The sequence below is a fragment of the Ictidomys tridecemlineatus genome, chromosome 9 (genome assembly GCF_052094955.1).
Source record: "Ictidomys tridecemlineatus isolate mIctTri1 chromosome 9, mIctTri1.hap1, whole genome shotgun sequence".
Taxonomy (NCBI): Eukaryota; Metazoa; Chordata; class Mammalia; order Rodentia; family Sciuridae; genus Ictidomys; species Ictidomys tridecemlineatus.
In genome coordinates this window covers 29329532-29352935 of record NC_135485.1, presented here as the reverse complement: position 1 = coordinate 29352935, position 23404 = coordinate 29329532, and the positions used below count along the sequence as shown (strand labels likewise).

Sequence of the window (23404 nt, the reverse complement as noted above, 5' to 3'; positions counted from 1 at the left end):
TTGTAGATGGTCATATATATTCAAGGGGTTCTTCCTCTCTTTACATGAATAAGGTATAAGAAGGGATTGTTCCCTGTGTAAACGGTCCTCCACCCAATTCTGAACTTCAGGGAATTTTCTTCACTTAATGCCACATTTCTTCTCAGGGCAGAAACCCCACCTCTGAAATCCAGACTGAGCCTTTCCCTCAAGGTAAGAGCACCAAAAGGGGCAGTCCAATGGGGTGTTCTCAAATCTACACAGAAAACAGGGCTCATGAACTGTTTTTAACCCTCTTGTTAATGTTTTATTTAAAAACAACAGAGTGGTATAATGTGATTTGAGACTTGACTTCACTTATAGAGTGTGGTGGTGAGACTGTAGAGGGAACAGGTAACTCTCACCATTTCAACTTCTTCTCTGGCTACCTCAAAATCATCATTGCCACCATCACTACCTCTATCCCCGTATTCCATCTATGAGCTGTGCATGACCATCAGCTTAGAGACAGGAGCTTTCCAGGGTTGAGTCCTTGACCTTTGTTCACACACACACACACACACACACACACACACACACACACACACACCACATGGGCAATCTCACCCATTTTCATTACTTAAATAACCATTCAGGTGCTGAGAGCCTACAAGGCACCTGTTTCTCCACAGATCATTATAATCAACTGCCTACAAAGAGCTTCCTTTGGCTGTGCCCTGGTGTGTCCAGTACGGAACTCAACGTCTTCTCAATTCCTTCATGTCCCCCAGTGAGTTCTTTCTGTGTCCTAGAATTAGTGATTCCCAAACACTGGTCCACAGACTGACTGCAAGAGTATCATCTGGGACAACTCATTAAAAATAGACCCTTACCTTCCACTGGGACCTTTTGAATAAGATGCCTTAGGCTAAAGCCCAGGAATCTGAATTTTTGACAAGCATCTCAGGTGATGCTAATATGCTCCCAGATTTGGGAAGCACTGCTCTTTATGGCCAAATGGCACCACCAGGTTGTTGAAGCCCAAAACTGGGTGTCATCATACACATCAGGTCTAAAAGGGGAAATACTCAAAGAGAAGTGGAACATCCAGTTTAGAATGCAAAAATCTGCCATCAGCATGTCTAGGCTATGTTCCCTCCCCTTTGTCTCCTTTGATAGCAATTTTATGGCTCTTAGATGTTCGGCTTTTTCTCTTCTAGGAAGAGAACCGTCTATGGGGTACTCCACAGTCTCAAATTTTCCTTTGAGAGGACTTGTAGTGGTAACACTGGGAATTTTTTTTTATCTTCTCCATAAGTGGTCTTTTCCATTAGTGTGAGACTTCTAAAGATTCATAATAAAACCCCACAAGACCCCTGGGAACAAATATCACTACCAACCAGTCCCCAGAACAAACCTCTCTGTTGAGTTTGAAGACCTGCCTGACCTCTGAAGACTAATTTATGTGCTCCATCAAGGGTACCCCTCATGCCATAGGACATGATATAATTGCTTTTGTATGATGTTTCTCTCCAGATAGATTTTAGGCCTCCTGAACTTGGCTGTACCACCAGATTCCTGGATAGAAAGCATGGTGTCACGGATCTGGTAGATCATAGAGAATCTGCTTCGACCTCTGATGTTCAAGCCAGGATGGGGACTCTTTCTCATAAATGTTTTCAAGTGGATTCTTGCAGAAAGGCTCAATTCCATCAGAAAGGAGTAGGAAGAAAAGGCGTCCCAAAGACAGGGATGGTGTAATCCCTCGTGTGATCCTTCAGAGCAGGAATCCAGCCTCAGCTGGTAGGCTCCTGGCCTTGCCCTATTCTTAGGCCTCACTCTGATGGCATTACCATATGGGCCAAGAGATAGCCTCCACCCTGGGCCAGTCAAAGGTAAGCCTGATGGCATGGACATTAGGGCACCCAGAGCCAAAGTCTATGCAGACACAAATCAGTTATAGAAATACACACATTTATGCAAACATTATCACAAAATCTAATGTATTCTAGAAGATACTGGTGCATACTACCTCAAAGGCTTTTTAAAAATTTTTTTAACAAAAACCACCCTGATAGCATTTCAAGGACTTTGGACAGATTTTTTCTTCCCTGGAACTGGGGATTGAACACAGGACCTCATGCATGCTAGGCAAGTGCTCCACCACTGAGCTTCACCCCAGCCCTTCAAGGACTTTGAGAAGATGAGCATTTCCTCATTATGAAGCATCACAAAGTATCTGAATGGAAGTACAAACACTGGCCACAGAGTTTCACTAAGGTTTTTTAAACCCAAAGTAGGCACTTCCCTATTGAAACCTTTAAAAAGGGGTAATGAGATTTTTATCAGGTTGAGTTATACCTGGGATCAAATAAGCTTTTGAGCTTGACTGTTTTCCTATAGAGTCTGCCATTTCTTGGTAACCCATGTTCAAGATCCAAGTAACCAGTTCATAAGCAAACTTCTGAGTCAAGGACTTTCCTTTTTTAAGTTGTAAAATGCTTTCTCCTCTGGATATTTTCACCATTACAAAAAGATTTCTTATAAGTATCCAACAAAGAGCAAACAGAATAAATGAACAATACTTGAAGACTGGGCACAAAATTGACTTCTAATAATTTCAGATGAGTAACTCAGGATAAGAATATACTTTTCTGGTAATTCTTTAAAAGAGACTAAATTTGCATCTACATAGAAGGGTTTTAGTAGGACCTGGGTAAAAAGGATACCCTCTACCCTCAAGGTTCTCAAGTTCAGCCAGATCAGCTTTCTGCCCTTCTTAGAAGGGACAAGCTCCTGGGCATTTATTGCCGCAGGTGTCTCTCCCAGGCCTTCAGGCTGTCTGAGCTCCTGATGTAATATCCCACACACACATGCAGACCCCCAGCAACTTAGTGAAACCTCTGTGGCCAGTGTTTGTACTTCCATCCAGATACTTTGTGATGCTTCATAATGAGGAAATGCTCATCTTTCCAAAGTCCTTGAAGGGCGGGGTGAAGCTCAGTAGTGGAGCACTTGCCTAGCATGCATGAGAGCCTGTGTTCAATCTCCAGTCCCAGGGGAGGAAAAAAAAAAAACCTGTCCAAAGTCCTTGAAATGCTATCAGGGTGGTGCAGGGGTGGGGGAGCTATCTGTTGCCAAGAGGCTCTATTCCTGTAGCATCAAAGAGGTTTAAAGGTATTTTCAAAGTAGCATTCATTTGTGCAAACAATTTAAGAAGGCAGATGTGGCAGGAGTATATTGAATTTTCATTGTGCTCTCTTAATTTACAATCCTATTATAATTATTAGAAATGTGAAATTGGAATGCATAATTTATCCATCAGCAGCATATGGGTTTTGAATTAGCGGAGCTTATGTGGTTCCTTGAAGTCATCAGAATAGTGCGGCTCAGTTATATTTTATTACTGAAGCAATATATTTATTAGCAATAATACTTACAATAAAAATTAGGAACTATAGTTCCCTGTAATAGAAAGACAGCTCAAAGACAAAACAGTTCCTAGAATTGAGAAGACCCAACTCAAATCCCCACTCTTCCTACCTCTCCTCTATTCTGGGCAGATGGGTATAATCCCCTGGTCTAACTCTCAAAACTACCAAGCCTGAAGCTTAGGAATGTCCCACTCTTATTTCCCTCAGGTTTTGTGGCTGTTGTTCCTGTTTTTTTTTTCAATATTAATATATGAAAGTTGGGCATGGTGGTACATAGTTGTAATCCTAGTGAACTAAGAGGCTGAGACAGGAGGATTGCAAATTTGAGGTCAGCCTCAGCAACTTAATGAGACCTCCAGCAAGTTAGTGTCTCAAAAATTAAAAAGGGTTGGGGATGGAGCTCACTGGGAGAGTATCCCTGGGTTCAATCCCCAGGATTACAAAAAAAAAAAAAAGAAAGAGAAAAAAAAATAACCTAGTAGCCAAAAGAATAAATGCAGTGCTGGGGCTTGAACTAAAGTCTTGTCTAAACAAGACAAACATTGATCTTACACACCCAGCCCTCTCCAAATTTTTTCTTTTGGGGGAGGGAGGGCGGTACCAGGATCCCTATAACATGTCCCCTATGACATGCCATGTAGTGACTTTGGGGTGACCTAAGGTGCACACTTCAGGGTGAGCAGGGCTGCTGGAGAACAGACCCTGATCCTCTCCTGCACCATCATGTAGAAGGCCATCTATCCTGCACAGGATGGAGGACACTGGCCACAGAGGTTTCACTAAATTTTTTTAAACCTAAAGTAGGCATTTCCCTACTGAAATGTTTAAAAAGGGGTAATGAGATTTTTGTCAGATTGAGTTACACCTAGAATCACATAAGCTCATCTCCTCCTCCTGGCTGAGCACCTGCTGCCCCATCCCTCCCTGGATGGGGAGGAACCAGGAAAACCCAGCTTGTGTGGTCCTGTGGTATGGCACAGGGTGCCAACAAGGAAACGCTGGCCGATCTTATCCTCCAGAGGGACAGAGGCAGGCACGTAAGGGAATGGGTGAGAGGTGACTCTACGGCTGGTCCCCCGAAAGTGGTATGTGATGACAGTGATCGGAATGTGACGATTTCCATGGTGGATGTATAACTATGCAGAATGTAAGTGGCCTTATGGAAACACTTGACTTGTTTAGGGTAGAATCTGGCTCCTTAGTCACCTGGGGTCATTAAGTCTGACATTATGATATTCTCTGTTTACTCCAGAGTGGCCCAGGACAAGCTGCTTAATGTCTGTGAGCCTGGGTACCTCATCTGCAAATTGGAGTTCATAAGCTCTGAATTATTGTATGGAGTGAATTACATGACACATAGGTGGCCAGGGGAGTGCCTGGCACAGGCTCTCTCCAACAATTGGTGGCTACTATTTACAACAGAATTGCCAAAATGCAAATATGAGAGCAACAAATTTTTCTTACATGTCTTATCTTGCTACACAACACATTTTTGATGATAGAGGTGATGTCAAAGCATATTCTGAGTCCTCAATTACCACCTGCAGAGCTTGACCCAAAGTTCTGCACATGGTATGTGCCATGAATTGAATATGGCTTGTTCCCTCTGAAACTCTTATTGAAATTGAATCTTCATTAAAACATATTAAGAGTTGGGACCAGGAGGGACCTTTAAAGGTGACTGGGTCTTTGCCTTCGTGAAAGGATTAACCCATTCCTGTGATGAATGGATTCATGGGTTAATGGGTCATCTTGAGAGGAGATCTGCTATCACAGTCAGTTTGGCTAGGTCTCCTGTGCACTCCCTTTCTCTGGCCATGTGATCCCTTAGCTACCTTGGGACCCTGCCAGCAAGAAGACTATCAGCAGATGCAGCCCCTTGACCTTGGACCAGAACTCTGAGTCAAAATAAACCTTCTTTCTATATAACCTCCCAAGTCTGTGGGATGGTTTTGGTAGCAACAGGAAATGGACTAAGATAATAGGTGTTGGGAAGAACTTAAGTTGAAATGGCCTGAATGAGCACTCTTACCGGATCGTTCGGTTCTTTCAGGGGTATTTCAGACCCAGGTTCTCCCTCGAGGCTAACAGAATCGACGCATTCTGCTAGTGTGTCCTCGGTCACTTCTCCATTGAGGGAGGTCTCCGTGGTTCCTGCATCTTTGGGCTGTTGTGGGTGCCCAGCAGCAGCAGTTTCTGCGCCCTGATCAGCTGCATCCTCACGCACGTCTCCTCTGGGCTCCCCTGGTGCCAGCTGGTTTGAGACTGTAGCTGAGTCACTGTGCACTTCCGCATCCTCAGGTAAAGAATCACTACTGGAAATCTTCGTGATTTCTTCTCTGTCTGTAGTGGCTATGGTGTCACTGGCATCATCAGACATTTTAATATCTGTGGACACAATTACCAACAAACATTTTATGCTTTGATCTGAATGGTTACGCTTTCATCCAAAGCCCGGAATAACCCAATTAAATCTGGGGTAAACTTTTTTTCTACTGATAAATGGCTTTATGTAATCTTGTAGCAAGCTGACGACACCCGGCTCCTAATCCCTGAACCTGTGCATGTTGCCTTACAGGGTAAAAGGAATCTGCAGATGTGATTAGTTAAGGATCATGAGATGGGGGAGATCATCTTGGTTTACCAGAATGGGCCCTAAGTGTTGCCACAAATGTCCTCATCATAGGGAGGCTGGAATACAAAGAGAAAGGGCGATGACAGGAGCAGAGATTCAAGTGATGCATTTTGAAAATGAAGGAAGGAGCCACACACCAGGCAACAAGGAAAGCTACTAGAAGCTGAAGAAGACAAGGAAGCCATTCTTCCCTCCATGACTCCATGGAACCAGCCCTGCAGGCACCATGACTTGAGCCAGAAGAAACTAATTTCAGACTTCTGACCTCTAGAACAGCAAGAGAACAAACCTGTGTTGGTACAAGCCACTAAACTTGTTGCAATTTGATACAGCAGCAACAGAAAACTAATATATAGCCTTATCTTTAAACCTTTAAGGATTTCTTCTTACTTGGCATGAAGAGATCAGCACATGGAAACTAAACAAATTATGCATAAAATTATTTGTTTAATCTGACTTTGGTAGAAAACAATGAGAGCAGCATAGAAAATATTTGGAAACTTACAAGAATATATTTGTCATATAGCTTTGCAATGTCACCAGAGATTAACAAGAAAGAGACATACATACACATAAATGTACACTGTTGGGGCCATTGTTGGGGAAGGTTTGGACTCTCATTGGATAGTAGTTCAAAGGGAAACACAAGGATGAAAGGGAAAGGGATTTGAGATATGAAGTCAAATAAGGAATGCAGGCTATCATGTGGAGAGCTCTTTTGGAAAGTTTTGAATTCGTGTAGGATGGTAGGACTCTCCTCTTATCCCTACTAAGAAAGTTCATGTAGAACTTTCCATGACAACATGATTACTTTGTGCATGCACTGTCCAATGTGGCAATTAACAAGAGGCTACTGAGCACTTGAAATGTGGCTAGTGCAGTAGAGGAGCTAAAATTTTCATTTTATTTAATTTTTCAATCATTGAACTTTAATTTACATAGGCACACACAGCTACTTTCTAGGGTAGAGTAGCTTGAGAAGGTTGGTGCAGGACCATCATTTGCTTAGGCAAGAATAAAGACATGGTGTTTTTATTGTATTAGAAGCCAATCTCAGGCAAATCACTGGGCGTTTTTGTTGACTTCAGTGTTTACCAACTGGTCAGATCTCCAGTGGTTACTAAACTAACACATGTGAGAGGCCATATAATGCACTGGCCACATTGTGTGCAGGTTTACTCACAGGGGTCTGCTTCCCTCCTGTTCCTCCAATAGTCACCCCACGAGTCTGTCTCATCCTTTCTATTGCGCCTTCTTCCTGGGTGGGTCACATCTCTGACAGTTTTCATGCACCATTTCTCTGTGGTGGCTCTCAATTATATATTCTTCCTCCATTCCATAGAGATGGAAAGATTTGTGTAGGGGATGAATGGAGGGGGATGAGGCGTGACTGCCAACAGGTATGAAGTCTCTCTTGGGGTTGATGAAATGTTCTAAAATTAGATGGTGGTAATGGCTGTACAATTATGTACATATAATAAAAACCACTGAGCTGAATACTTTTATATGGGTGAACTCTGGAGTATATAAATTATATTTCAACAATGCTTCTATTTAAATAAAAACTCTACCTCCAAACAAGTATTTCTAATGGACAGCTGGACATCTCTTTCTGCCCAGGGAAACCTACTGTCTTACTCTTAATTCTAGATCTTCTTGTCTTTTGTTTTTCCCTTAACACCTCCTAGATTTCCCCAACAATCTAGACTTAAAATCTCAACACTGTCACTGATTAAACCTTCACCTTCTCAAGAATATATAATATCAGTAACTATCATTTACCAAGTATCTACTGTATCTAGGACATTTAAATGTATTTTCTCCTGCAAGTAAGATATGATGAGCTCCATTTTACAGATGAAGAAAATGAGGCTAGATGCCATACTTGTACAAGATGAATTCCAAGTTTGAACCCACATCTGATTTTAAGATTGAATCCATCAGAGTCCTATCCTCAATACTGCCTGATCCTTCCCTGACTTTCAATCAATGGCATATACATACAAACACACACACACACACACACATACACACACACACAACACACACGTACATATGTCTGTATGTATAGTGTGTGTGTATATGTTACCCAGTTAAGGCCCAGATAAAACAACTACCTCCTCCATTCTTGGTTCCTCCCAGTTGGAATGAATTTTTCTTTTTTGGAACCCCCGGCATGCTTTGTGTCTACCCCACCTTTAATCAAGTCCTCTCTGATTAAAAGTTGCTTGTGGTGTTCTTTTTTCCTATTATATTGTAACTTCTATGAAGTCAGGGTCTTCCTTGTTTTGTTTTCATATTTTACATAGTACTTAAACACTTTTTTTTCATATAGTGGGAATCTCAACAAATACGACTGTCGAGTTATATTAATATTCGTGTGGAGATACTCGGAGGCTCTCTTACATCTGGTGGTTCCAAATGATTCCACAATTCCACAGTGTCTGACTTTTTTGTTCCTTTACCTCACAGTTAACTGAGAGTGTTCTCAGCTTACTGTCATTTTAACAAATTCCTGAGATAACAGACTTATAAAGAGGAAAGGTTGATTCTGGTTCATAGTTTTAGAGTTTTCACTCCATGATTTGTTGGCTCTGTTGCTCTTGGGCTTGTGGTGAGGTCCTGCGTGATGACAGGAGCACGTGGTAGAGCAAAACCAGAAACACCTGCCAGATCCTGAATTAAAAGACAAGACTCCTGCATACAAACCTCCAGGTAGGAAAGGCAAGGGATGCTTACTCCCTCCAGCTGAAATAACAGGTCTGTAGTATGCAAGGATGGCCATGGGCTGTCAAGGAATCTGCTCAGAAACAGTGGAGCGATACACACCCACTGTGCAGATAAGAGGTGCAACTGAGGTTTCTGGAGCAAATGGAACTAAAGGGAGGCTGGCAGTGGGGTGGGGATTTGAAAAGTTGTCATTTGGAAACTGAGAGCATCTTTGTGAAAACCTCTTTCTGAGCGAGGAATGGCCTAGACAGGGGATCGGAAATCCAGAACCTAACGGCCAAATCTTGCCTTCTGCCTGCTTTAGAAATGAAATTTTATTGAACAGAGATGTGCCCTTTTGTTCAATAGTTAAGGCTTCTCCAGCACTACAGTGGCAGGTGTGTGTGGGGGGGTTCCATCATAGACCCTAAGGCCTGGGAAACCACAAAGCCTAAATATTTTCTCTGGCCTGTTATAGAATATGTTTGCTGGCCCCTGGCCCAGGGGATTACCTGCCTGATACAGAGTAAAGATTCCTCTGTCTGAATCTGTCTTATCCTCACCTAGGTTCTAGGGCCATGACCTTAAGAACCTCATGAATAAATGGCACTTTGACATCCATCACTTTTATTTCCTTTTTCTTCTGTAGTTGGCCATAGATATTATCTGATATTGTTTTCTTTGTAAAGTGATATTTTTTATTTATTTACTTATCCTATTGGGGATTGAACCCAGAACCATTCTACCACTTTGAGACAGGGACTTGTTAAATTGCCCAGGCTGGCCTTTAACTTGCAATCTTCCTGCCTCAGCCTCCTGAGCTGCTGGGATTACAGGAGTGGGCCATTCATGCATACCATCATAATATGAACTATTAAGAAACTCCAATCTATTTCACTTTTCTAAGAGAATAAACCTGGCTGATAAACATTCATGGGCAAATAAACACCATAATGACAACTTTGATGTGCATGTTTTGTCCTAATGCATTGTCATACTGTTCCTAATGTATTCTAAAATACTTCAGCTATACCATGTGACATAGTGCAAGTTAATTAGTTCTAATTTACACCCTAAGGGTGTCTGGTTAACATGGAAAATGGTCTATTCAGGAATATACTCTCGAGGGGCCTTTAGTGAGCATTTCAAAATCTATAATTGGGTGTCCACCTCTGGAGAGGGTTCAATACTGTCCTTTCTGATTGGTGCTCCAGGGTATGCTAATTAGCACAACAGTCTTAGAAATCTCTCTCTCTCTCTCTCTTTTTTTTTTTTTCCCACTTGCCAAATGGAAAGTGCTTAAGATATGTGGATCAGTGAGAAACAATGTACTGGTCCCTCTGCCCTTCTGTGACCAGACCATACAATTATACTAAGTCCAGTAGCCTGCGGCCCTTTGAAATAGGGTTTTTCTGGTACTTCTAGCTGACCACAGAACTCCAGAGCCTGAAACTGACTAAAATGTTGTCTAAGTCCGTCCTCTAGACAGGACACTGAGCTATGACTTCAAGCTTACAAGAACAGGCTGTATAACTAAGTCTGGTTGCTAATATACACATGAATACAGAGCCTCCTGGTTAGGGAGATGGAAGCCATGTTCCTGGTCTTGATGCTAAGAGGACTCAACCCACGGAACTGATAGCCCTCGCCTACCTCTGATGACCAATGTGTACATCTCAGAAAGACCAGATTTTCACACGTGTTTAATAGGGATAGTCACCATGAGATCAGCCCTATTTGGACTTCTAACTGTGTGTATTTCTAATTGGTATTTGCTTCTACCTGTATGGTTGTAATTTTCCCTAAACCAAAACCAGAAAAAAAAAAAAAAAAGAAGTGAGAAAGAAGCAAATGCTCTTTTAAAATGTATTTGTTCTGAGAGAACTTTATTGACTCTGGATGCTATTGTGATGGGGAAAATGTAATCATTTTTAAGACTGTGCCCTTCTAAGTCACCACTAGAAATTGTGTGCTGTAAGTGCACAGCTGTAGTCTAAGTATGGACTGGGAGAGTCCACCAGGACTTCAGTGGTGACCCTGGACATTTTGGGGGATGACCCTCATCTCTGTCTCGATGCCCTATAAGCACAGCCATAAATCTTTCCTGATTTCTGGTTTGGAACATTCGCTCTGTAGCCGTGTCCGTGGCTTTGATGCTAGGGAGACTCAACCCACAGGAACAAGGAGGCTGCTTCAGGAAACTCCAAGGAGATGAAGCGTGGGGTATAAAGAAGCCTTTGTGTGCTGGGAATAAGTTAGTTTTTCATGAGCAAATTCATTCATCACCTAAAATGCTCCTAGGACTATCCAAGGTATTGGAGCTACAACCACAGCTCTCCCCAAGTAAATGTAAAACAAGCGACATGGTCACTGTCTTTCAGAAATGAATAATCTGTTTGAGGAGCTAAAACAAAACAGCTAAAAAGTGATGCAAAACAGCATATCAAAGGAAGGAAAAAAGATACCTGAACTAGACTGACCTCATGCAAAGGAGAATCTTGAAAGTGGCTTTGATAAGGTTATTTGAGAGTGGAAGGGTAAAAGCATGTGCAAATGCCCAGCATTCAGGAATGAGCTCTGGACATTCAGGAGAGATATCTGTGGAGTCGGGACAAGAGACTGCACAGAGGAATAGTGAGGGGTGGGAGGGATGGGATTCAGACGTGGAAAGAGCAGGGCCCTGTCAGAGTCACAAGTTGTGGCCTCTGGTTGCAAAGTTCCTTTGTAGGCAAACAACTCACTCATCCTTACTGGGCTTCCTCCCTTCCTCCTCTGCAAAGTAAGATGGACAAGATGATATGAATATTTTGTTCCCAACCCTGACTGCAGAACTGGCCCCTGATGACAGAGAGAAATGAGGACAAGATTTTGAGTTTTTAATAAATCTAAATTTATTAAACATAAAGCCCTGGCTTCGTCCTGCAAGTTTAGCTTTTGTGCTTTTATCGGTACTACGTTGTCTCTCCTTTTATGAAAAAGTGGTGACAGTGGATAGATTTTTTTTTAAAGTCCTTGCTTGGCAAAATAAAAATGTGGTAACATGATATTCTGTATGAGGTCACCTCTCCCAGTTTAAAAAAAAAAAAAAAAGTACTAGTTAGTGAAGGACCAGGAATAAAACTTCTGGATGAGAGTATTTGAGTCCCTGTGCAGCTTGACAAGTACATTATCATGTGCCCAGACCCCAGACCAGTCTCCATGTGTCTGCCAGACATTTTTTTGGAACATAGGCAAGACCTACTTGCCCCTTTGTTTAAAAACTATTAGGTGTGAGCACCTTGGGACAGCACCAGTGGCCTTTGTAACCAAGCTCTGTTCACTCAGTCTCCTGCAGTTCTCAACACAACCTCCATCCCTGCTGCACCTGACCTCTTTGCCCATCATTGGTCATGAACCCTGCCTTTGCTCATGCCATTCCTCTGCCTGGGCTGCCCTGCCTCCACCTGCCTTGGCAAACTCCTATGCCCATAGATACCCGACGTCCCACATCACATTTTACTTTGAAATTTTCCTTAATCTGTCCCCACTCCTTCCAGAAAGTTAATTTCTTCTATTTCTATGTTTTCATGATACTTTGCACAGACTTCTACTCCTAAAGTATTTGTTTCTACATCACTCTCACCTCTAGGACTGGGACCAATAGCAATTCATTGTTTCTTACCCACAAATATTTACCAAACTGAAATATACTGTGCTTGATACCATTTTAAAAGAAGTAATGTTTCATATAAACCTGGCATTATAAATGATTACGCATCTGGCCTGAATCCTGAATATTCAGGAAATCCTCCTCCCACCTACAAATTCCTTCTCCACTGGTTCACTTGTGCCTCAAATTCTCTAAAGTTTAATTCCTTTGCTTAAGGCTTACAACGTAAGAAGTTAATAAAAAGGAGAAAGGAGCCTTTAGGTATATGGGTGGGGTTCTGAGAGGGCCACTGGGAGGAAGCAAGAGCAGACAGAGCCTCTGGGGATAAAAAGCCTGGTTCACTCTCAGTTACCACAGGTTGGCTGAGGTCTTATGGAGTTCAAGACACTGGTTTAAAAAGCCACTTGCTGGTACCCTTCAAGATGTTCAGGATGGGAACTGATGGGATCAACAGGGCATAGATACCGTTCTCACTGCCCAGAGAGAGAGAGATGTCTTCCTATTCCAGGAAAAGGCAGTGAAATTCAGGAGCCTGATGGGACGCGCTGGAAATACTCACGGGATTCCAGGCAGAAGGTGAGACGAACGGGTGGAGGGAGTTGGATTGAGGGGTAGGACCCAAGCCTGGGGCTGTGATGCTCAGAGGTTTGACAGGGCGACAGAGCTAGTAGGGCGCGGGTCTGCTGGGGAGGGGGAACAGGCTTGGGTGGGGGGTCAAGGCCTGGGCTTGGCTTTCGGAGGCCAAGGGTACGCGCACCCCAGGGAGGCCCTTGCCTTACAGGGACCTGCTCCTTCTGTCCCTGGGCTTCGAGGACCTTGCACCCTGCCTCTGACTTGGACCTGGGACACGGGGGAAACTTTTCAGACTTGCCTGGTGGCCAGCTGGATACTTTGGGAGGACTAGGCAGGCTCCACGGGTGTTCACGCTGGCCGAGGGGGCAGACCCGGCGTGCGGGCGTGTGGGTGTGTGCATGAGCGTGGACCCGGAGCGACACACACACTCACACACACACACTCACACGCCCGCACCCACGCAGGTCCCTCGGCCGCGCAGTCCCAGACTCCCTGGACCTTCACCCCCAAGCCGGCTCCTCCCCGGCCGCGCGCCGGGTGCCAAGTCCCCGCCGAAGGCTTCTCACTAACGCAGAGGGCAGGATTCAGGGGGCTTGGGACCAGGAGCCACGGCAGGGGCTCCCCACCACCCCGCTGCAGCTGCCGGCGATCCCCCGCCCGCCGGGGGAAGGGGATGGGAAGAGAGTGCCCGGGGCTCTTACCGCTCAGGCGGCCGGGTGCGCGCGGGAGCGCCCGGCGGTCCCGCCCCGCCACGTCGGCAGGGCCAGCGGGGACGCGGCCGGAGGGCGGGCGGGCGGGGCGGGGCGCGGGGTGGGGCGGGCGAGGTGCCCCGCCCGCGGCCGGGGGAGAGGGTCCCGCCCTCTGCGCCCCGGCCCCGCCCCTCCGGACCCTCGGCACCCGGGTCCCCTGGTCCCCGAGGGGCTGCGCGTGGCCATCCTTCGGGGCAACTTTTCTAGTCTGTGCGCTCCGGTCCGCGACGGGCTTCGGGTTCGCGGGATCCCCCGCTGTCCCTTTAACACACACCCGGAAAGCCTCGCAGTTCACCCGTAAGGAGTTACCCTGGTTGTGATTTTCTGGTTCTGCGTTGAACTGATTTCCCTGACCTTGTCCGTGAGAGTGTGCTGTGATTTTAAAAAAACAAACAACAACAACCAAAAAATCCCCCCCCTAATAGCAGGCCAGTTTGGAAATGTGAATCAAAACCAAAATGCATTAACTTTGGCCTAGAAAGTCCACATTTGTCCTAAGTAAACAAAGGGGAAAACGGGGTGTGCAAGGATCTTTATGGTAGCTACTTAGGCCAGAGAAATCGGGAAGCGCTGTGGTTGCCCCACTATGAGGGATTGGTGAAATACACTACAGTAACTTCAAACAGTCAGATATATTGTAGCAGTTAAAACTTATAACAGCATCAAGGAAGTAAGGCCATACAGTAAGGCCTCTTCAATGTATGGCTAAATATTAAGTTGGGGAGCAGGGGCAGCAAACAAAGTGTGTGTCCCATATGAACTATGTTTGTAAATACACATGTAGATATAAAATGTGCGTGTATACATGCTGTGTGTGAAAGCCAGAGAAAACAATTTAGAAACAGTGGCTTTCTGAGAGGTTTATTTCAAGCCAATTTTCTCCTCTTCAACCCTAAACTCTCTTCTCTTAAAAATTATAAATTCAGAATTAAAGAAAAATGCTGAGAGCCTTTCTCTCACCCCTTCAATATCACTACCATTTTTAATAGTGCATGGGTCCTACTGTACTTTTTGTAAGCTTGTATACACACATATATACAAAGACAGTTTTCAAATGGCAAGATATTGACATATTTTGTAACTTTTTCCTGCTTATCTATTATTGTCCTCTTTATATGTATCCTAAGACGCCTGTTATATTTTGTAATATGTTTGTATCACAGTTTATTTAGTTATTTCCCTACTGATGAGCAAAGCAGGTCATTTCTAGCTCCTTCCTTATTTTTTCCATATAAAATTTTTAAAAAATTAAGCTAATGAATATTTGTTCTCTTTATATTCATAGAAAATCCAAAAAGTTACCTTAATGTGACCATGAGTTTGTGGAAACTGCTTCCAATTACTGGCAACCTTTTTGAATTAAGCCACTACTTAGAATCCTAATTGTTAACTGACTCCTGTTCTTTGGTTTTTCTGCTTCTAAATAGAATAGAGAACATGCTCTGAACCTCCCATTTCAGTTTCCAACGCTTGAGTAATATGGAACTGGGTTGCAAGTGTGACAGGTATGTTTCTGTTTACTTAGACTGACACATCCATGTCATGATTTCTGCACCTGCCTAGAGATAGCAGACACTTCTGTTATACCTGCCTTACAGTCTGGACACTGGCCAGAGCCCAATCATGTGTTCCATTTTTTAAAAAATATTTAGTTGTAGATGAACATACAGAGTCTTTATTTATTTTTATGTGGTGCTGAGGATCGAACCCAGTGCCTCACACATTTGAGGCAAGCACTTTACCACTGAGCTATAGCCCCAGCCCCATATGTTCCATTTTTAAAGGGCTGGTTTCCTTTTTCTCCTTGACTCAAACCACACCTGTTCAGTAAAGAATATCAGCCAAACAACCCTAGCAACAAGGACTTTTGTTTGTTTGTTTTCTGGTTATTTTGCCAACTGCAAATTATGCCTTTTCACTTAAATTTAGCTGCTTCCAGGCCTACCAGGTTTTATTTCAGATATTTTAATTTTTGCAATTTAAGTTTTTGGCTGGGGTTATGGCTCAATGGTAGAGTGCTTGCCTAGCACATGTGAGGTGCTGGGTTCAATCCTCAGCATCACATAAAAAATAAATAAAATAAAGGTATTGTGTTAAACTACAACTAAATATATATATATATATATATATATATATATATATATATATATATATATATACACACACACACACACACACACACTTTGGAGTGTTTCAAACAGTTGGAAAAGTGAAGGATTATATGTCAAATACTTATTTGTGTAAAAAAAAAGTAGAGGATACTGTGATGATGCTTGAATTTAACAAATTTTTGCCTCTTTATTTTAGAACCTTCTTTTAAAAGAAAAATAGGTTGCACTTATATTTGAAAGCCTTCCCCTTCCATTGTCCACTGTCCTTGAAGGTAACCACTGTCCTGAAGTGGTTGGCTATCACTTCCTCCCATATTTATATGCATTTACTGCATAGATCCTTACCCATAATTGTATGTAGAATTGTTTTTCAATGATTTAAAGTTTTATAAATAACATTCTATACATTATGTCATTAGACTTAACATTATGGTTTTTTTTTTTTGAGAGAGTGAGAGAGAGGGAGGGAGAATTTTTTAATATTTACTTTTTAGTTATCGGCAGACACAACATCTTTGTTTGTATGTGGTGCTGAGGATCGAACCCAGGCCGCACGCATGCCAGGCGAGTGCGCTACAGCTTGAGCCACATCCCCAGCCCAACATTATGTTTTAAGAATCACTCATGTTCATACATGTAGCTAGCTCTAGGACATTCATTTCAACATCTTTGTAAGATTCCGTTCCATGCCCCAATTTGTCCGTTTCCAAACCGATGGACATTTAATGTGTTTCATATTCCACTCAATTACAGATAATGCTGCAGGTACATCTTTGTACATATTTTATTATATCCCAAGCTAAAAATGCAATGGCTGGATTCCTTTACTAGAAATTGCCCAGTTGCCCTTCAGTGTGGTTCAACCATTTATTCAATACAGAAACATGTTGATATTACCGAGCCATAAAGAAAAATGAGATTATGGCATTTGCCAGTACATGAATGGAACTGGATACTATCATGCTAAGTGAAATAAGCCAATCCCCCCAAAACAAAGGCTGAGTAAGTGTTCTCCCTGATATGTGGATGCTAACACAACAAGGCACTTCAGTAGGGAATTGGGTTTATACTTTGAGAAGGGTCTCCTTACAGCTTTTGAGTAGGAACATGCTGTGATTCTTTTGTCTGAGTCTGGTTGGGTTAGGATGAAATGGAGTTGAATGGGTAGAGGTAAGTGTAGAGACAGGGAGGTCAGTTGGGAGGCCAATGCGGGAGACAGATGGCTTTAACTACCATAGAAGTAGCATGAGAGGTGTTTTCCTTTTGTATATATTTCAAAGAAACCCCAATACAATTTGATCGTAGGTTAGATGTGGACTTTGAGCAAAAGAGAAAGGCGCTACTACACCAAGGATTTTGGCCTAAGCTACTGGGATAACAGAAATATCATTTGTGAGATGAAGAAGGAGTTTGAAGTTGTGAGAATTCAATATTCAGGTTAGTGAGAGTTTAGGAAGCAGTTGGATGTAAGAGGAGTTTAGGGAAGAAGTCTGGGCTGGAGAGCATAATCGGGGTAACATCAACAAATAGGTGTTTCGATGCTATGGACCAGGATGAGAGTGCACGGAGTTCGAGAAAAGATGTCCACAGCTGAGCCTTGGATGTTTCATGTCAGTGGAATAAGGAAGACTCAGGAGACGAGGGAAGAATGCCAGTGAATGTGTAGAGAAATCAGGGATGGGGGGATAGTGGGAAGGGAGAAGATGGGGTCCAAGAAGCCAAGAAAGAAAACTTCTCAAGACCTTTTCAATGGTGTACAAATGCCTCTGAAGCTCAAATGCGACGAAAATTGAGAATTGAGCATTGAATTTGGCAATGTGGCAGTCATTGGTGACATCGAAAAGAGCTATTTCTCTTGGGTGGCAGGGAAGGAACCCTGATTGGAGTAGATTTGGAGAGATTTAAGAGAATGGGGTGGGGCGGGTAATTAGAAATGGGGCTAAACAATTCTTTCAAGGAGTTCTGGTGTAAAGAGGAGCAAGGAAGGAGGTTGTGGGTTAAAAGGAAGATTTTTTCTTTTAAATGAGAGAAATTGTAGCATTACATGCTGATTGGAAATACTTCATTAGAGACAAAAAAAAGGTGTTGAAGAAGAGAGAGGACAATACGAGAGAGTCAGTGCCTTGAATAGATAAGCCAGAGAGCAATCTACGGCTCAGGGGAAGGTTGGGCTCTTGACAGAGAGTTCATTCAGATGAAAGAACAGTTAGAACAAGTGCAGGTGGAGAACAGAGTTTGGGGGAGGGATGTGGACATGTCTTCTGGTGACACTGGTTTTCTTGAGGAAAAGGAAGCATCATGATCTGAGAATAAGCAAAAGAAGGAGCTATGGAGAGTTGACAAGAGAGGGGGAGGTATGAGTGGGAGAGGAGAGAGAGGGGATTGGGGGTGGCAGAAAAGCTGAGGTTGGCACCCAGCATGCATTGCAGGTGAGATATGCAGCATGGGTGAGTGTATGTTTCCTCCAACTCTCTTCAGCCACTGGAGCTCAGTGTAGTCCAGAGGAGTGTTGGACTTAACCTGGGTTGAGAAGAGAGAAAGAAGGTAGCTGAGATCAAATGCAGAGAAATGACTAAAGGGATCGATCGAGCATGATGTTTCAGACCAGTGCAGTGAGTTTGGGGAGCTGCTGGCAAGAGAGAGAGAAAAACTCGGAGTGGGACAGTGGCAACTGATTATGGATTGGGTGTGGTCATTGGTCATAACAGTAGTTCGGATATAATCAGGGAAAGCCTGGCTGGGCAAGGTCAGGACAAGATAATTGGAAGTGAGATTATCTAAGAACTTAGAGAGGGCAGGGAAGGAAAAATCATGACATAGCTACCAAAATACATAGAATTATGAAAGAGGTGATATTGTACTTGAACAGAAAGTGTCACTAAAGTACTCGAGAAGCAGTGAGGCTCAGTAATGATTGCAACTAGAAGGGGTAGATTTTAAGGGCTGTAGAGAGAAATAGTGATTTGGAATCAAGGGCACCATCTCCTGGCCCTGAGCTATTAAGTGTGCATTTGAGAAAACGGGAACCACTAGATGGCGCTGTGCTCAGGATAGATGCTGGTCTCCGTGCTGGATGGTCTGGGGGTTGGAATGGAATCCCCAGAAGAGCTTTAAAAATAATGCTGTATCCACTGAGACCATTTAAATCAGCATCTCTGGACACGTATGAGAACATGAGAACTCCTGTTTTCTCATATTCCGACCAACATTTGGCCTACTGCATATTTTAATTTTTGTCCATCTCAGGGGTAGGTGTATAACTGAGTCTCTTGGTTGTCTTCGTTTGCAGTTTCCCATGTTCTAGAGAAGATGCACACCTCTTCACGTGTTTGAGCTGTATCTACTTCCTTCCCTGTTATCAATCTGTTTATATCATTGGCTCATTCCCCACCCTCTTGAGTTTAGTCACTTTCATATTAATTTGTTGGAAAACTTTATATATTTGTATTACTCCTTTATGTTGATACGTGTGTTGCAAATACATTCTTCCAGTCTGTGGCTTCCCCCCCCTCAACTTAGCAGTAAATTTTAATTTTAATATCAATATTTACAATATATTATCAATTAAAGTCCTTATGGTTTGTGTTTTTTATATAAATAATTGACACATGACTCATTTCAAAACTGTGGGTAGACAAATATTTACTATTAATTTTTTTGGGAAAGATAAAGGTTTTTTTGGGATTGGCTTGCTTCACTTAGCATTATATTCTCCAATTCTATCCACTTTCCTGCAAATGCCATGATTTTATTCTCTTTTAATGCCTAGCAATGTTTCATTGTATACATAGACCAAAGTTTCCCTATACATTCATCTACTGAAGGGCATCTAGGTTGGTTCCACAGTTAAGCTATTGTGAATTGTGATGCTATAAACATTGATGTGGCTGTGTCCCCATAGTTTGCTGTTTTTTTAAATCTGAATTAATTTTTTATTTATATATGATAGCAGAAGGCATTACAATTCTTATTATACATTATACATCACAATTTTTCATATCTCTGTATATAAAGTATGTCCACACCAATTCATGCCTTCATATATGTACTTTGGATAATAATGTCCATCACATTCCACCATCATTTCTAACCCCAAGTCCCCTCCCTTCCCTTCCCACTCCTTTGCTCTATCTAGAGTTCCTCTACTCCTCCCATGCTCTCTCTCCCTACCCCACTATGAATCAGCCTCCTTATATCAGAGAAAACATTTGGTTTTGGGGGCATTGTTTTACTTCACTTAGCATTATCTTCTCTAGCTCCATCCATTTACCTGCAAATGCCATGATTTTATTCTCTTTTATTGCTAAGCAATATTCCAGTGTGTATATATGTCACATCTTTTTTTATCCATTCGTTGAAGGGCATCTAGGTTGGTTCCACAGTTTAGCTGTTGTGAATTGTGCTGCAATAAACATTGATGTGGCTGTGTCCCTGTAGTATGTTGTTTAAGTCCTTTGGGAATAGACCGAGGAGAGTGATAGCTGCGTCAAATGGTGGTTCCATTCCAAGTGTTCCAAGGAATCTCCATACTGCTTTCCAGAGTGGTTGTACCAATTTGCAGTTCCACCAGCTCTTTTCCCCACATCCTTGCCAACACTTATTGTTGTTTGTCTTCTTGATAGCTGCCATTCTGACTGGAGTGAGATGAAATCTTAGAGTAGTTTTGATTTGCATTTCTCTAATTGCTAGAGATGTTGAACATTTTTTCATGTTTGTTAATTGATTGTATATCACCTTCGGAGAAGTGTCTGTTCAGTTCCTTGGCCCATTTATTGATTGGGTTATTTGTTTTTTTGGTGTTAAAATTTTTGAGATCTTTATGTATTCTTTTTTTAAAATTTATTTTTGCATTACAATTCTTAATATACCATTATACCATAATTTATCATATCTCTGATTATATATAAGGTATATCTTTATATATTCTAGAAATTAGTGCTCTATCTGATGTGCTTGTGGTAAAGATTTGCTCTAATTTTTTAGGCTTTCTATTCACCTCACTGATTGTTTCTTTTACTGAAAAGAAACTTTTTAGTTTGAATCCATCCCATTTATTGATTCTTGCACTATAGGAGTCTTATTAAGAAAGTTGGGGCCTAAATCTACATGATGGATATTAGGGCCTACTTATTTTTCCATTAGGCATAAGGTCTCTGGCTTAATTCCTAGGTCCTTGATCCACTTTGAGTTGAGTTTTGGGACATGGTGAGAGATAGAGGTTTAATTTCATTTTATTGCATATGGATTTCCAGTTTTCCCAGCACCATTTGTTGAAGAGGCTATCTTTTCTCCAGTGTATATTTTTGGCACCTTTGTATAATATAACTGTAGTTATGTGGGTTAGTCTCTGTGTCCTCTATTCTGTACCATTGGTCTGCAGGTCTATTTGGGTTCCAACACCATGCTCTATTGGTCTGGAATAGTAATGCCAGCAGCCTCACTCTTCTTGCTAAGGATTGCTTTAGCTATTCTGGATCTCTTATTTTTCCAGATGAATTTCATGACTGCTTTTTCTATTTCTATGAGGAATGTCATTGGGATTTTGATTGGGATTGTATTGAATCTGTATAGTGATTTTGGTAGTATGATCACTTTGACAATATTAATTCTGCCTATCCAAGAACAAGGTAGATTTTTCCATCTTCTAAAGACTTCTTTAATTTCTTTCTTTAGCATATTGTAGTTTTCATTGTGAGGTCTTTTACCTTTTTCATTAAGTTTATTTCCAAGTATTTTTTTTTGAGGCTATTGTAAATAGAGTGGGTTTCCTAGTTTCTCTTTCAGAGGATTTGCCACTGATGTACAGAAATGCCTTTGATTTATGGGTGTTGATTTTATATCGAGCTACTTTGCTGATTTTCTTTATTAGTTCTAGGAGATTTCTGGTGGAATGTTTTGGGTCTTCTAGGTATAGAATCATATAATCTGCAAATAGTGATAATTTGAGTTCTTAACCTATTCATATCCCTTTAATTTCTTTCGGTTGCTTGTATTTTTGATAATTGCTCATGGCACTTTTTATGAGGATTAAATGAGTTAATCCTTGTAAAGTACTCAGAACAATGCCTGGCAAGAAGATAACTGTTATATTTGTGCAAATGATGTTATATTCCCCACACTGTTCCGTTCTTGTTTGTTTGTTTTGGTGGTGCTGGGGTTTGAGCCCAGTATACTAGGCAAGCACTCTACCAACTGAGCTCCCAGCCCCTCCACCCTGTTCTGCACCTTGCTTTTCTTCCCTTTATAGTCAATCCTGCCATTTCCACTTCAGTAAAAACACATGACTTGCATAGAATTAAACTCCTTTCTGTTACAAGTTCTCTTCTGTGTCAGTCACTGTTCTAGACACTTTATATTCATTTTCTTCCCTAAAAATCACAACTACTCTCATTTTGTGGATGAATAAATGGAGTCTCAGTGAGTCTAAACAACTTGCCTAGTTAGTGGGCCAAGTAAGGAATACGCTCAGTTCTGGCTGTTTCTTTCTTAGTTCCACTGCCCTGATTGCTTCCTGATTTGTGCCCTCCCCTTAAAGACAATTCTCAGGGTTACGATAGCCACAATAAGAATGACAGCAGTGTTGTGCAACAGGCTAACAAGAAAGGTGCCATGTGACCAAATCCTCAGTGATGTATAAATGTGTGAATATGTATGTCTTTTTTAAAGATTTTAGTCCAGTGTTGCTGAAATTCCCTCAAAGACACAGCTGGCCCTGCTTGTTTCTCAAATCTGTTTTCCCAGTGTCCTGCACATCTGTGCTTTCCTGCTGCCTCACATTGCACCCATCACTCCTGGCTTTGTACCTCCAGGCCTAAGAAGACTTCCTGTTGGGTTTGATGAGTAAGGATGAGTAGTCAGACACTGGCCTCTCCCTTCCCCTTGAAAGCAGAAGTGATTCTGAACTAGATGTTCAACTTTTTCACTGGCCACATTGCACAGTCTTAACGTTTTTGTAAAGATAAAATGATGCCGGCCAGTGAGATTCAGTCTAGAACCATTATTTAGCTTATGTATTCTGTTCTTTACAAAAACTAAATAAGTGAGAAGTCTGAGAACTGGGATCCAGATACCTGAAGTAGCTGCTTAACCATTTACCCTCTTTTTATTTCAACTCTTATTGATATTATGCTAACATTATTCTAACTGGTCTTTAGAAAATTAAATTTAAATTAGTCCTTCAGGAGCTCAGCAACATTTACTATTCCAGAATTAAAAATGGGAACATGTAATAAAACCAAATGTTGATTAGAGTGTGGGAAATCAAGATACAATTCCTGTTAGGAATGGCTAAACATGTATCAACTATTAAGCTTTCTTTGAAAGCTGATTTTTTTTTAAAAAAAAATTGTGGTTCTAGGCTTATTTTCAGTATCTCATCTAGCTAAAATAATGCTCAGGCATTGATTGATAATAGCAGATGCAATTATTCAGGAAATGTTAAATATGGTGGTACTGGAGAACAGGCAAAGTTTTCCATTCTGGTGACAACTTAATATTCAGGGTGCACACTCTCAGGATAAAATTTACGTTAGAAAAATACTTTCCTTCACAGTGGAATTTTCATAAGCTGCTTTCTCATATGAATG

General features: G+C 41.9%; 1 protein-coding gene across 2 annotated transcripts in view; it reads right to left on the bottom strand.

Annotated features, from left to right (window-relative positions):
• The window catches only part of Fam114a1 (family with sequence similarity 114 member A1), a 59837-nt gene extending 46081 nt beyond the window's left edge, over window positions 1-13756 (bottom strand). The window contains exons 1-3 of one of the 2 annotated variants that reach the window (XM_078021194.1): window positions 13660-13736; window positions 7211-7460; window positions 5425-5780 (exon numbers count right to left, since the gene is read on the bottom strand). In XM_078021194.1, coding sequence (XP_077877320.1) covers window positions 5425-5780; window positions 7211-7316 — 462 coding nt within the window. In that variant the 5' untranslated portion in view covers window positions 7317-7460; window positions 13660-13736. Of the gene's footprint in view, window positions 1-5424; window positions 5781-7210; window positions 7461-13659 lie in introns of both variants that reach the window. The other variant, XM_078021195.1, reaches the window with a different exon arrangement.
• Window positions 13757-23404: the final 9648 nt, after the last annotated feature.